The following is a 16,139-nucleotide window of genomic DNA, read 5'->3' on the forward strand; positions in this document are numbered from 1 at the left end:
CTCAAGACTCCAGATCCTCAGAGGGGTTTGCTCTGTGTATGTTTTGAATAAGAATCTAAATCTAGCTTTTGGTCAAAACTTTGCACTAGGATCCTATTGCTGCTATGGCTGAAACTAACCCCCTCCCTGCACCAAGAGCCAAACACCTGCAAACTTTGGAGTGTTTGAAATTCAGGATGAAATTTTTCAAAAGGTGCTTGAAGTTAGGATTCTGATTTTCAAAATTGTTTCAGTGGGACCTATTACATGTTCAGTGTGGAAATCAGGCTACTGAGGGGCCTGACTGAGGCCGCAAGGTTTGAAAATCTTGTTCCCAATCTGACTTTCATGGCTTAGGCCCCTGTCTAATTTATCTGTGTGTGAGGGACATGAAGAGGGCTGATAAAGGAAATATCAGTGGAAGTGAGTTATATTCATGCAATTTTAAATACCCCTATATGGTATTTTTCAGTGAAACTAATACAGCTTGCACATTAGAAATGGGGACATATCTTCTCCTGAATTCACTGACTTGTATCAGAGGAGACCAGGTCATGGAAATACCATGCAGTGTATTTTGTAAATCTGGAATTCAGCTCTCTAATTATCTTCTGCATAAAAAGATCACCATTCCCCCTCCCCCCGCTTTGATTTAAATTACAACACAACCAGAGGCCAGTCCCAGAGGCAGCTTGAAAACAGTAAATTGCTTCTTGAGTTGTTGCGCCTCTTTAATTTATATTAATAAACCCACAAGCTACAGGTGTAAAATGTAAACATTTGTATATGGTTCTCTATCTTTCCCAGTGTAGTCTGCTAAATTGGGTGCAAGGGATGGAGAAGGATGGGGTTCTGGAAGCCCACTCTAATGAGCAAGAATGAATTTCCAGCACAGGGTATTTTTTTCCCCAGGAGCTCATGTGTTCATTTCTCAAGTCCAAAAATAATAATCACGCCACATAGACCAACGTAAATTAAGAACTCCCAGAGGACTCTTTAGTCTTCCTTGTTGGAGTCAGCTGCAGCAATCTGTCCATTCTTCTTCATGATCTTATTAAGGACATTTGTAGTGGATCTCACAATTCAAATGATATCAGATTTTTCATAAAGGTGATAGGGTTTCACTGGGAATAATTACTGCCTTTTGCAGCCTCCGTACACAGAGGTTTCAGTCATGTATACTATCACGAAGGAAAGGCTACCATAGCTATTCAAACCACTAATCTTATATGGGAGACTAAGTATAGGTTTGAAAATTAGGATACAGTCATACAGAGCAACAGCCTTAGAATGTGAAAACGAGCCAAAGGGGAGACTGGGCCACTGACACAAACACATGCATTTCCAGTGCAGTAACTGAAGTTCCATCTTGTCATGTTGTCAGTGAATTTGGCCCAGCGTGGTTAAGTAGCATGCCTGATAGGAGACGAATTTGACTTCTTGGAGAATGACAGGAGGAGGGTGTAGAGAAGAGAACTATTGGACTCTCCACTCAATTTGAGAGATTAGTCATAAGGAAAGAGAAATGCACAAGCATGGAGCAAGCTTTCATAAAAGATTTTCCTCTTTAGGAAACACTGCAACACCTTCCTCTTCAAAAAGCCCTTTCTACCATAAGAATAACACAACAGTAATAGCACCTAACCCTCCCCACATTAGCCTGAAACACATTAACCTAAACCAAAATTAAATCAATGAAATCTAAATGGTCAGAACCAAAAAGCCATCTTCACATAGAACTTTTACCCCCAAAAGGGAGAAGTGGTAGAGACTCCATGACCTCGCCTAGGGACTAGGTTGTTGATTTTACATTGAAGATGCTTAGGTACTATGGGCAACAGTAAAGTTTTTATTCCTCCCCCAATCCCATCTGTTCCTTGGGCTGTTCTCATTAAAAGCATAGTATTATGGAAAATAGACATGCTTTCCACTCACTTCCTCGAGGTTAACCCATAAAGTGCTAATATGTCTTTACTGTTTGCAGATGCCACTTGCTAGTTTTCTGCACAGAAAAGCACCAGGATATGTGCATTGTGGAATTTGAGAGAGATGCTGCAGATAGCTCAGCTACAGTATGTAAGCACACCAATCCCTTATTCTGTTTAACACTTTCTGTTCTTCAACCTCTTCACTGTTTCTGTGAATATTAAGCCAGAGGATTTGAAAATATTATTTCTTCAAGGCTTAGTCAATCTTCTTCCATTTGCTCCTTGTTTAGTGGTTGACCTTTGATAGGCGGACAATGTACTGTGCCATCATCTCTGACTCAATGAGTTACTGAAGAACTATTTTTATAACCTTCATAACCATATCTTATTAATATACATTAACTAAGAATGTTAATATGACTCTATAGCATAGTGAATACCTGCAGGCTTGTTACTCTTATCAGAAAAAATTATTGTACAGCCTGACTACTTTACTATAGGTCTTAGCTACTGTGTAGTATGATTACATACGTGTCAATATTTGTGTAAATCAGTATTTCTAGGCTTGTTATGGAAATGGCTTATGCAATGTATTTGAGAGTATGGTTTTGATAGTGTAAGCCCACAGGGCCAGTGTGTTCACAAGAATCCACTCTTTCTTTCCATGTTCCACCACTAGACTGGGAGTCTCTTTAGTTTCTTTTTATCTGATGGGAAGATAGACAAAGGAGCAGAGTATATGCTAGGAAGACATGATAACTGAGACTTTGTCAGTCCTTGGTGCCTCAAAACTGTCCATTTTATCGTATCTCTGAATTGTGGACACTGATACTGTGTAATCAGATAAATTTATACAACATAATTACCCAAATAAGAAAATGTGCATAGCAGGAAAAGATGTCACTGTAACAATGTCATTCTGTTCCCATAGCTGTAGAAAAAGTTCCTTTTCATCCCTAGATTCAAAGCATGTCTTGAATTTTGAGAATTAGAAGTATTGTTAGGCAGGGAAAGATACTGTTGTTTAAATGTGATCAAGCAAACACTTTCTCCTCTGTTTCTGCCTAAATCCTTCACTTGTTACTGGGGGGATTTACATATGAATTATTATCTTCACATTCACAGTACTGTAGAAACACTTCATGTCACTTTAATCTCAGTTGTGATGATATGAAGAGTATCGTGTGCATCAAAAAGTGGCAGGAGAATCAGAGGTGGTTTAGAGATCTATCAGTTTCAAAAATGTTTGACAATATATATCTCTGTTCATTATACTCAGGAACTTATTTTTTCATTGTTAAACTTTTCAGAGAAGGGCTTATTGTGCAGACAAGAGACATTCTTGCAGTTTTATAAAGGTAGAGTTAATTCAGTGTTTCTCAGACTGGGGTTGCCGATTGTGTAGGGAAAGCCCCCGGCAGGTTGGGCTGGGCCGGTTTGTTTACCTGCCCTGTCCGCAGGTCCGACCGATCGTGGCTCCTACTGGCCGTGGATCACTGCTGCAGGTCAATGGGAGCTGCTGTCCCTCGGCCTGCACCGCTTCCAGTAGCCCCTGTTGGCCTGGAGCAGTGATCTGTGGCCAGTGGGAGACGCGATTGGCCGGACCTGCGGATGGTGCAGGTAAACAAACCGGCCCGGCCCGCCAGGGGCTTTCCCTACACAAGCGGTGACCCTAGTTTGAGAAACACTGAGTTAATTCAAAACAAACAGGAGCAACTGCTCCTAAAATATATATTTCTATTAAAGGGAAGCTCCTGAAAACTCAGCTGAATGTTAAACCAGTACCAATTGGTAACAAGTGAGAGGGAGTAAAACTCTGTAGTGATCTACTCACTATACAACCCTGCTGGCTTTAATGGCGTTTTATATGCTGTGTTTAGTCTGTTTAAAAATACATAAAAATCCTATTTGTGAAGCGAAAGGAAGAGCACCTACATCAGGAAGCTATGCACTAGTTTTAACCTTCTTCCACTTTGAAATGATACATTCCTTGGGTAAAATCCTGACTCTTCTGAAAACAAGGGAAAATTCCCATGGACTTCCAAGGAGCCAGGCTTTTGCCCATTTTCTTGGCAGATGACAGACATTTTTCCAAGGAAAATATCTGCAGTATACTGTTCGCATGAACAGAAAAATCCACCTGCAACTCTTAATAACCAACTTTTTATTAAAGCAAATACAGTTGTGGAAACTGTACGTTATACATTTTGGGTTCAAGACTTTTATAAATAGAGAAACTCCTACATAAAGAGTTCATTTTTTTTCACAGCAAGAAACTTTAAATAGACAAAGTGACATTATTAAGTACATTGGCAGGCTTCATGTGCTGTCCGAAATGTAGTGTACAGTATAACAACCAATTATAAATAGCCTTTCATGTAAAATACAGCTGTGCACATTTTAGAAAAATACCAACAATTTTTGAGCTTTGTTTTAGAAAAGCTTATAAATCATACATATTTATAAATTGTACTAACATGCTTAAATTTATAAACACTTTCAGAAGCTGATTGTTACCCAATTTTCAGAGCATCAAGTATTTTAAATAAACATTGAATAAGAATTAAATGTCAGTTACAAAATTAGTTCTCTTTGTAAGGAGACATGGGGTGGGCAGGAGCATTTATCCTTACATCAAGGCTTACAGTAATTTTAAAATTTGCTCTCATTTAAAAATTACTTTTTTAAATTTAAAAGTAAAACATGATCTTACTTATTTTTCAAAATGAATAAATATACCAGTTATTTTCCTTTCCTCTCTGTTGGCTTTCTTCCACACAGGTCAAACCAGAGGATTCTCAACATACTTTTGCATAAAACACCGTGTTATTGCCCTGCACTGAACTGTATCAGGCTACATAATATTCATTTCATACCTATTTTACTTTATGTGCTGCATCAAAAGATACCTAATGTAGCTTTTAAGAAACTTCTCCATTAAACCATGCAAACAATTATAAAGTTTACAAACATGTTCAAAACCTAAAAATTATGAAATCTTTTCTAATAGAGATAAAATAAACTATATTCCAAGCCCTTTTCTATTTTTGATTTGAAAGTAAATATTTTAATTTAAAATGATCACACCACATACACTTCTGTAAGTAAAGAAGCATGCTTTTGAGTAATATAGGGTACAGTAATTACAGTGTAATGGCACATGAAAAAACACTGATCACATCAGCATAACATAGGACTGTAAAACAACTTAAGACAAATGCTCCAAATGACAATTTCTGTGGCTCTTCCTTTTGTTGTTGTTGAGGTAAAATTATATACGGACTTTAAAGACATTAAAAGCATCAAATTGATAAACAATCATTTTAAAGGATCTAAATGCTCTACCTGAATGTATTCAACACAAAGCTAGTATTTTAAAATTAATAATAATTTTGTGTGTAGTAACTAGCTGAGCTTTCATTGGCATTACGGTCCACTTGGACAAGACTTGTCTTTAACTGCTGGCAAAAATCCCAGTATTAAAATATAATCATTCAAATCACCGATTACCACAACACTGGTGTCGGAGAAAAACCATGCAACACTTGAATCTTATTTCTCAAGATATTCTGCCTCCTTTATCTAATGTATTGGTACTGCCTGAAGATTCTCACAGTATTATAAATTGGCTTGCTATTGACCCAAGCATTTGAACATTGTTTGGAAGCAAAAAAGGACAGCTTAAAACTTTGCCATTACTGTATATTACCTGCTAAATCTTAATAATTTAGGAAAACAAGTTTCATCAAGAATTGTACCTTCAGATAAAAAAATATATATATGTATAACAGATTTTAGCTTCTGCTGCTAGATGCAACTAGTACATTTCTCCAGGTTGCTCTACATACTATATTATGGCTATACATCAGGTTTAAACAACAGCAAAAACAGAATCATGCACTAGAAAATGAAATTCAATCTCCCTAACCATTGCAGGAGATGTTAAAAGCAGCAGGTAATGGAATAAGACTGGTGAGTGATGCTGCTAACTATTTCTTCTAATGAGATAGGAGTGAACGCTGGAATCACTTCCACAGCAACTGAATCCTCTGACCACATTCCTCTGGCAGTCGTTTTCCGATCTCCCTACTAAAAACATCAGACGGTAAAATAATAAGGCAGCTGTTAGCTCCCATCAACAAAAAGTGCAGCTCCGTACATTTCCAGTTTAGTCACACACTGCTGGAACAGATGGAGTAGCCAGTGCACTTCACTGGTTGGGCTGCTTCAGCAGATTTTTGTTGTTGTTTTCCAACATGGCTGCTTGCTTCAGCTTCCAAAGGACCAAAGCCACAAATCATCAGCAGAGAAACTGATCAGGCCCCTGGCTGAATTTTCCAAGTGTCCTCTCTCTTGCGTCCCATCCTAATTCCAAGCCTCCTTCCCTGTATCTGAGTACGACTGGTGCCATTTAAAAGGCTGATGAGACAACTGCAGAGAATTGTGGGCTAACACCACTAGTTGTCATGACTTCACTGAAGGGTCAAAACAATTATATCATTAAGTAACTATGTTGAATCACATTCAGGCATAGCTAAAATTAAAGTAGGGAACATTAAAAGTTTGTAAATCTTTATAATTTGAACTGGGGAATCAAACTGATTTGGATATGGTGATCTTCTATAAAAAACAAGACCTTTCTTACCTTCTCTACTTCCAGTCAAGTTAGAAAATGGACAAAAAGAATGGCTAAACCAATATTCAACAGCATTACCAGGGCAATCAAGACTGAGTTAGGACCCTGAAAATACAATAAAATGGGTTTTGATTACATTTTTTAAAATGAAAAAGTCATGCAAGCCTGAACATAATGCATGTTCTAAATGAAGTGACAACAGGAAATATATATCATGACCTTGTCTTGACCTTTTAAAACCTGCCTCTGAAAAATTAATCACCCCTAAAGGTACAGACTCTACTCCTGATACACAAAACATTTAAACTCATTATTTCTGGCATTCAGCTGTGCTAAATATCATGTGTGTGAGAAATGCAATGGATGCTGTAAATGCAGGTGAAATTAAATGTGGTATCATACTGGTTTAATCAAGTGAGGATTAAGTTGTTTTTCTGGGAACTGTGATTGTCCAAAGAAAACAAATTAGTACAAGACAAAAACTATGCCAGATTTTTAAAACAAAACTTGAACTTAAGTAGAAGTAAAAAAAGATTATAGTACAGCACCTCTTCCCTACTTCGGTCCTCTTCATAGACTCCAATCTCTTTTAAAGTAGAAAATATAACTGTGTTATGTAAAATAATACACCCTGGCACTGGCTGTACTCTCATTGGAATTTCCTCTTTCCCTTCCCTCCACAGGTAGTTTGGCTAAGAAAAAAGATAGACAGAGATCCCCCAGAAATCTTTTAGTAAATATTTAAACTCTAATTTTACATTCAAAACTTCTTGCTTTAAACAACCCTTTCATTAACTAGGAGACAATGCAGGCAGAAGCCCAGCTGCAGAGTGGGGGCTATCCAGTTTATTGCACCAAGTGCAGCATGTATGATTACCTGCCCTGTAGGCGGGTGGTGTATGTGTGCATTCAGTGCAAGGCGCTCCTGGCCCTCAGAGACCGTGTATGGGCTTTGGAGACAAGGGTGGTGGAACTGGAGGAGCTAAGAGAGGCAGAGAGATATGTTGCTGAGGCTTTCCAGGACACTGTAGAATGGTCCCACCTCCGGTCAGACAGCCCCTGCACTGTTGAGGAGCATGAAAGGCCCAGGGAAGCACAGCAGTCAATGGGAGCAGAGAGAAACCTTCCCATAGTTGGGACCCTCCGTCCAGATGGTGCTAGGGCTGCCTCTCACACTGAGGTTACCTCTCTAGGGGAGGGAACTCCAGTTGCTAGGAAAAGGCAGGTGTTAGTAATGGGAGATTCGATCATTAGAAACGTAGACAGCTGGGTTTGTGATGACCGGGAGAACTGTACAGTGACTTGCCTGCCTGGTGCAAAGGTTGCAGATCTCTCGAGGCATCTAGACAGACTTATGTGTAGTGCTGGGGAGGAGCTGATGGTCATGGTACATGTAGGTACCAGTGACATAAGGAAGGGTAGGAGAGATGTCCTGGAGACCAAATTTAGGCTACTAGGGAAGAGATCGAAATTCAGGACCTCTATGGTGGCATTCTCAGAAATGCTCTCTGTTCCATGCGCAGGGCCAGGTAGGCAGGCAGAGCTTCAGAGTCTCAATGCGTGGATGAGATGATGGTGTAGATAGCAGGGATTTAGATTCACTAGGAACTGGGGATACTTTTGGGATGGGGGAGCCTATACAGGAGAGATGGGCTCCACCTAAGCCAAAGTGGAACCAGACTGCTGGCACTAAACATTAAAAAGGTTGTAGCGCAGTTTTTAAACTAGGAGATGGGGAAAGCCGACTGCTGCACAGGGGCATGTGGATCGGACACAGACTTCTCTTAGGGGAGAGTCTAATGATAGAGAATCTCCAGGTTATAGTCAGGAGTAGAGGATAATGTAAGGGCCAGATCAGATGATAAACATTCACATAAAAAAAATCTGACACATCAGAAAAGGGCAGACAAATAAACAGTGACAAGTTTTTAAAGTGCTTGTACACAAATGCTAGAAGTCTAAGTAATAAAATGAGTGAACTAGAGTGCCTTGTGATAAAGGAGGATATTGATATAATAGGCATCACAGAAACCTGGTGGACTGAGAGCAATCAATGGCACACAATATATCGGAAGGACAGAATAGGTCGCGCAGGGGGGAGTGACACTATATGTGAAAGAAAATGTAGAATCAAATGAAGTAAAAATCTTAAGTGAATCCACATGTTCCATAGAATATCTATGGATAGAAATTTCATGCTCTAATAAAAATATAACATTAGGGATCTATTATCAAACACCTGACCAGGACAGTGATAGTGATGATGAAATGTTAAGGGAAATTAGAGAGGCTATCAAAATTAAGAACTCAATAATAGTGGGGGATTTCAATTATCCCCATATTGACTGGGAACATTTCACTTCAGGACGAAATGCAGAGATAAAATTTCTCGATACTTTAAATGACTGCTTCATCGAGTAGCTGGTAAGGTAACCCACAAGGGGAGAGGCAACTCTAGATTTAAGCCTGAGTGGAACGCAGGAGCTGGTCCAAGAGTTAACTATAACAGGACCACTTGGAAATAGTGACCATAATATAATAGCATTCAACATCCCTGTGGGGGGAAGAACATCTCAACAGCCCAACACTGTGGCATTTAATTTCAAAAGGGGGACCTATGCAAAAATGAGGGGGTTAGTTAAACAGAAGTTAAAAGGTACAGTGACTAAAGTGAAATCCCTGCAAGCTGCATGAGCAGTTTTTAAAGACACCATAATAGAGGCCCAATTTCAATGTATACCCCACATTAAGAAACACAGTAAAAAAACTAAATACAAACCACCATGGCGTAACAACCATGTAAAAGAAGTAGTGAGAGATAAAAAGACTTCCTTTAAAAAGTGGAAGTCAAATCCTAGTGAGGTAAATAGAAAGGAGACTAAACACTGCCAAATTAAATGTAAAAATGTAATAAGAAAAGCCAAAGAGGAGTTTGAATAACGGCTAGCCAAAAACTCAAAAGGTAAAAACAAAATGTTTTTTTAAGTACATCAGAAGTAGGAAGCCTGCTAAACAACCAGTGGGGCCCCTTGATGATCGAGATACAAAAGGAGCGCTTAAAGACGATAAAGTCATTGAGGAGAAACTAAACGAATTCTTTGCTTCAGTCTCATGGCTGAGGATGTTAGGGAGATTCCCAAACCTGAGCCGGCTTTTGTAGGTGACAAATCTGAGGATCTGTCACAGATTGAAGTGTCACTAGAGGAGGTTTTGGAATTAATTGATAAACTCAACATTAACAAGTCACCAGGACCAGATAGCATTCACCCAAGAGTTCTGAAAGAACTCAAATGTGAAGTTGCGGAGCTATTAACTAAGGTTTGTAACCTGTCCTTTAAATAGGCTTCTGTACCCAATGACTGGATGTTAGCTAATGTAACACCAATATTTAAAAAGGGCTCTAGAGGTGATCCTGACAATTACAGACTGGTAAGTCGAACGTCGGTACCGGGCAAATTAGTCAAAACAATAGTTAAGAATAAAATTGTCAGACACATAGAAAAACAAACTGTTGAGCAATAGTCAACATGGTTTCTGTAAAGGGAAATGGTGTCTTACTAATCTATTCGAGTTCTTTGAAGGGGTCAACAAACATGTGGACAAGGGGGATCCAGTGGACACAGTGTACTTAGATTTCCAGAAAGCCTTTGACAAGGTCCATCACCAAAGGCTGTTACATAAATTAAGCTGTCATGGGATAAAAGGGAAGGTCCTTTCATGGATTGAGAACTGGTTAAAAGACAGGGAACAAAGGGTAGGAATGTATGGTAAATTCTCAGAATGGAGAGGGGTAACTAGTGGTGTTCCCCAAGGGTCAGTCCTCTGACCAATCCTATTCAACTTATTCATAAATGATCAGGAGAAAGGGGTAAACAGTGAGGTGGCAAAGTTTGCAGATGATACTACACTGCTCAAGAGACTTAAGACCAAAGTAGACTGTGAAGAACTTCAAAAAGATCTCACAAAACTAAGTGACTGGGCAACAAAATGGCAAATGAAATTTAATGTGGATAAATGTAAAGTAATGCACATTATAAAAAATATACAACTATACATACAATATGATGGGGGCTAATTTAGCTATAATAAGTCAGGAAAAAGATCTTGGAGTCATTGTGGATAATTCTCTGAAGATGTCCATGCAGTGTGCAGAGGCGGTCAAAAAAGCAAACAGGATGTTAGGAATCATTAAAAAGGGGATAGAGAATAAGACTGAGAATATATTATTGTCCTTATATAAATCAATGGTACGCTCACAGCTTGAACACTGCGTATAGATGTGGTCTCTGCATCTCAAAAAATATATACTGGCACTAGAAAAGATTCAGAAAAGGGCAACTAAAATGATTAGGGTTTTGGAGAGGGTCTCATATGAGGAAAGATTAAAGAGGCTAGGACTCTTCAGCTTGGAAAAGAGTAGACTAAGGGGGGATATGATAGAGGTATATAAAATCATGAGTGATGTTGAGAAAGTGGATAAGGAAAAGTTATTTACTTATTCCCATAATACAAGAACTAGGGGTCACCAAATGAAATGAATAGGAAGCAAGTTTAAAACAAATAAAAGGAAGTTCTTCTTCACGTAGCGCACAGTCAACTTGTGGAGCTCCTTGCCTGAGGAGGTTGTGCAGGCTAGGACTATAACAGTGTTTAAAAGAGAACTGGATAAATTCATGGTGGTTAAGTCCACAGATGGCTATTAGCCAGGATGGGTAAGGAACGGGGTCCCCAGCCTCTGTTTGTCAGAGGATAGAGATGGACGGCAGGAAAGAGCTCACGTGATCATTGCCTGTTCGGTTCACACCCTCTGGGGCACCTGGTATTGGTTACTGTCGGTAGACAGGATACTGGGCTAGATGGACCTTTGGTCTGACCTGGTACGGCCGTTCTTATGTTCTAATTTTAACAGTTGCAAAATTACAGACCTGTTCCTGCTCTTCGAGACACTGATGGCAAAATTCCCTTACTTTATAAATGGAGGTGGTCAATTTAATAGAGAAATGTACAAGTCAAAACCACCCCCGCCTTCCAAGCGAAATCTAAATTTTATTAAAGAGCAGACTCTTAATCCTTGTATAATTTCTTCATTTTTATATGAAACAGATGATCAAAGATTCTGATTAGCCTTCTGATATACACTGCTGTTTTTTGAAGAGTGTCCAGAAGGATATAATTTGTACAGATGCTCACTTATGAATAGCTTGGCATATACATTTAACATGAGATGCCTCTGTTCTTGGGTTCTCCTTTTAAAAATTTTGGCATATTTACTCAGCCTTACATGTGATTAATTTTTAAAAAATGCATACTCACTGCTAGTAAAAAAAACCAAAGAAAGCCACACCACTTATACAATTCATTCCTATGGAAAACACAAATGATCCTCACAAAAGGGCAAGACCTGAGTAGGGCAAGATTGCTGGACCTGGTGATGGGACTATCACTCTTAAGATCACAAGAGGGATAACCAGGTTTAATAAATATTAAACAAGAATTTATTGACTTACTGCAAATGTCATCTATTGTAAAATTCCACTACATTTAATGGCTATAATTGACATCAGCCATATAATCCCTGGGATGATACAGGTTGAGAACTGTTTCCTAGAATACTGGAATGGCAAAGCCTGTCTTAAATGAACAGTATTTGTGCTAATCTCACATTGAATAGTATTAAAAATGGTTTAGAGATTATTACAGGCAAACACTTACTACCAGGTCAAGTGCTTACTACTGTGAGAACAGTGTGTACAGTGAGGAGCACTAGGCCTGAGTGTTTTCACTAAGCACTAAGTGTTTTCAAGGACTGGACTCATAGTACTCTCACAATAGAACCCACTGCAGATGGTATCTGCAGGGGCTTTTAGTCTTGGAGAAATGGAGTTAACAATTAACAGACACCAGGCTTGCCAACTGTAGTGAATTTATTGTGAGACATGATTTCTAAGTAAAATTAAGCCTCACTCATGATCTCATGATAGAACTCCCAAAGCTCAAGATTTTTTTTCAACTTGGGTGGCTGCTTCCCTGCCAGCCTGGGAAGAGGGAGAAGTGACCCTACTACAGGCCACAGAACCCTAAGAGGAGGATAGGTGAGGCTGGGAGAGCTGAATTATGGTGTGGGGGCTGCAGGGCAGGGCTGAAGTGCGGGGGTGAGGGCTGATGGGGTGGGTGGGCTGTATTGATGATCAGGGCCGGCTTTAGGAAGTGCGGGGCCCAATTCGAACAGTTTCAATGGGGCACGGCAGGGATGACTTTAAAAAAAAAGTAAAAAAACACGTGGGGCTTGTATTCACCGGGCGGTGCTCTGAGTCTTCAGCGGTGGGTCCTTCACTCGCTCCAGGTCTTTAGCGGCACTGAAGGACCTGCCACTGAAGTGCCACTGAAGACCTGAAGTGCTGCCAGGTGAGTAAAAATTAAAAAGGTGCCTCTAGCCAGGGAAGGGATTCTCACTGGGTGCAGGGCCCTCTTAGGCACGGGGCCCGATTCGGGGGAATTGGTGGAATAGGCCTAAAGCCGGCCTTGTTGATGATGGGTTCTGAGCAGATGGTGTGAGTGCTAGGAGGATGAACTAAGACCGGTGGGGATCGAAGGGGGGGTGGATGAGCTAAGGGAGTTGAGTGGGGAGAGAACTGATGGAGGACTGGAGGACAGGATTAATTACTGGGCAGGAAAGGAGCAGATATGGGCGTGAGAGCCCGTGCAGCAGGGGCCAAAATCACTTTATCCAATACATGTGGGAGAGTGGGCAATACTAATTATCACATGTACACACCCCATAATTTTTGATCTCTTGAAGCTGTCAATACGGAGATGCTCCCATTTTGATAGTGCTACTGCCTGCTGAGATGCAAAGAGGCTGTCAAACGAATGGAGAGGCCCTTGGAGATGGGAGAAGGCGCACTATCTGTACTGGGCCTATCTGCCTGGTGTGATGGCCTAGCATGTATAGTTAGCATTTAAGAAGTGAGCTCACAGCCAGGAACAGGTGAAGAACTTTCTGCAAAAATCACAGCTAACAAACAAATAAGATCAGGAGAAGAGAGACACAACTAGCATAAGAGTGAAACTTTAAAATAAATATCTAGAGGCAAGATTTTCAGAAGTGACTAATGATTTTGAGTGACTCAGTTTTTGGGTGCCTAACTTAAGGCACTTCTTAATGACTTAACTTTCAGGGGGTGGTTACTTAGAACTTTCTGAAAATTAGACCCTTTAAGGCAATGGTGGGCAACCTGCAGCCCATCAGGGTAATCCGCTGGCAGGCCGCGAGACAGTTTGTTTACATTGACCATCCGCAGGCACGACCGCCCGCAGCTCCCACTGGCCGGGAGGTGGTCAATGAAAACGAACTGTCTTGCGGCCTGCCAGCAGATTATGCTGACAGGCCGCAGGTTGCCCACCACTGGTTTAAGATGTTTCAAGCTGGTGCGCAGTATCACTAGCAACTCCTAAAAATCTTGAGTCATGTCACTAAGTACGTATACACTGCAATTTAAGGTGCAACTGCAGCTCATATAAGCATCCCATGCTAGGTTTAACCAGTCCAGTACAGATATGGTGGCATGGGCTTCAGCCTGGGCTAGGAGCCCCTGTATAAGTCCACTGGGGACCCTACATACATGGATGCATGCTGCTGTGTCTTCACTACTATCATTACCCGTGCTAGCTAGATTAAAACTAGTGTGGGTCTGGCTACCTGTATTATATATTCAACTGCAGTGCAGATGTACCCTAAATGAGCTGGAGTCTTCCCACTTCAAGCAGAATTACTGCCCTGTTATGATCCCATTAACTAGTAGTCTTTCCATTAAGAAGTACCAACAGGGCTAAAGTTGGTCTCTGGGAGATACCCCCCTTTATGTAATTTTGCCAGTTAAATGCAACCTGCATAAGTACAGTGCTCTGCATGACAACAAATTGTTAGAACAGTGGTTCTCAGCCAGAAATATGTGGACCCGAGGGAGTACTCAGAAATCTTCCAGGTGGTAATCCACTCATCTAGATATTTGCCTAGTTTTACAACAGGCTACATAAAAACATTAGCGAAGTCAGTACAAACTAAAATTTCATACAAATGATTTGTTTATACTGCTCTATTTACTATACACTGAAATGTAAGTACAGTATTGATATTCCAATCTATTTATTTTGTAATTATATGGTAAAATGAGAAAGTCAGCACTTGTTCAGTAATAGTGTGTTGTGACATTTATGTATTTTTATGTCTGATTTTGTAAGCAAACAGTTTTTAACTGAGGTGAAACATGGGGTACACAGGACAAATCAGACTCCTGAACAGGGTACAGTAGTCTGGAAAGATTGAGAATCACTGAGCTAGAGGGTCACACCCTGAAGCTTTTGCTAAATTTTTACAAGTGTCTGGTGGGGTATGTCTTCACGGCAGTCAACCCCTACTTATGTGTTGCCCCTAGCCTCCTCTTCCAGACCCCATCCACATACACAAATCTTTGACCTACCTGAGGCTGTATGATAAAGCCTGACACTCAGGTTGGTAACCTGACCGCTCTGCAGAGCGGATGCAGGCTAAACCACTGAAGTGCTGATAATCACCAGTGCCTTCCCGCAATTCTCCCCATGTCCCCACAAGGACAGACATTATCTCACAATTTGCTGGCAAAGAGTGGCCCAGCTTACTGCAGCACAAGGAACCATAGGATATACCCCAAGAAGTCCTAGTGCCATGAATGGGTGAGTGCAGCAGCTGGTAACTCAGGAAGGACTGTGCAGTGTGGCTGCTCACACCCAGGTTAGGTTTACTTGGGTGCTAATCATCCAAGTTAACTGTGAAGTGAAGACATAGCCTTCTGTAGCAGAGAGTGTGTTAAAAATGACTACGGGTTTCAGTGATATTGTCTACAAAAAATTCCCCACAGAAAACAATGGGTCGCCTGGATGTTTTTGAAATAGACCATCAAATTCACTTTCATTCCACTTCACAGAGATGGGGACAGCAGTTTTTAGACATATGTTCTGAGTGTTAAATGCTTTAAGGTGAAGCACCAAAATAAGTCCTTAATGCTCTGCAGGAGCTTAAAATAGCAAAAGGCAAAATTAGTCTGTGCTGTGCAGGATTGACTAGAACAGGTGCAATAAAGAAGTTGCAACAGCAAAGCTTGAGTCCTGCATCAAACTGTCCTTTCATCTTTTCAGTAGCAGGAAAGATAACATCTTTTCCCTTAGGTAAGATAACTCTATGTAAATAATTTTGAGGTAGAAGATGACACTACTTTTCAGGGAAATAACTAAGAGATATAAAGACTGGTCCTGCAATCCATTTGCATTAGGAATGGCCATTGACTTTGGTGGGAATTCTAGGCATAGGAGTTTACAGGATCAGTGCAAGAGCTCTATATTTTCTTCACAACAGGAACATTGGATTGTATGATTGATAGATGTCAAGTGCACATTAAGAGGAGACCCATACTACTTGATATTCTGCACACTGTAATGCCCTTAGATTTAGGTAAAACGGGGCTATGTATTGTAGTTTAATACCAGTTACTCTCAAAACAGTCTTTTACAGTATAATAGAGCCATGCCTCTTCTTCCAATACTACCTTATTTAAGCCAAT

At 40.3% G+C, this 16,139-nt stretch overlaps 1 protein-coding gene across 2 annotated transcripts in view; it reads right to left on the reverse strand.

Annotated features, from left to right (window-relative positions):
* Positions 1 to 4,051: 4,051 nt before the first annotated feature.
* The window catches only part of JPH1 (junctophilin 1), a 121,464-nt gene continuing 109,376 nt past the window's right edge, over positions 4,052 to 16,139 (reverse strand). The window contains exons 5-6 of one of the 2 annotated variants that reach the window (XM_030553285.1): positions 6,553 to 6,648; positions 4,052 to 5,996 (exon numbers count right to left, since the gene is read on the reverse strand). In XM_030553285.1, the coding sequence (XP_030409145.1) occupies positions 6,568 to 6,648 (81 nt within the window). In that variant the 3' untranslated portion in view covers positions 4,052 to 5,996; positions 6,553 to 6,567. Of the gene's footprint in view, positions 6,383 to 6,552; positions 6,649 to 16,139 lie in introns of both variants that reach the window. The other variant, XM_030553283.1, reaches the window with a different exon arrangement.

The sequence above is a fragment of the Gopherus evgoodei genome, chromosome 2, assembly GCF_007399415.2.
Source record: "Gopherus evgoodei ecotype Sinaloan lineage chromosome 2, rGopEvg1_v1.p, whole genome shotgun sequence".
NCBI classification, from domain to species: domain Eukaryota; kingdom Metazoa; phylum Chordata; order Testudines; family Testudinidae; genus Gopherus; species Gopherus evgoodei.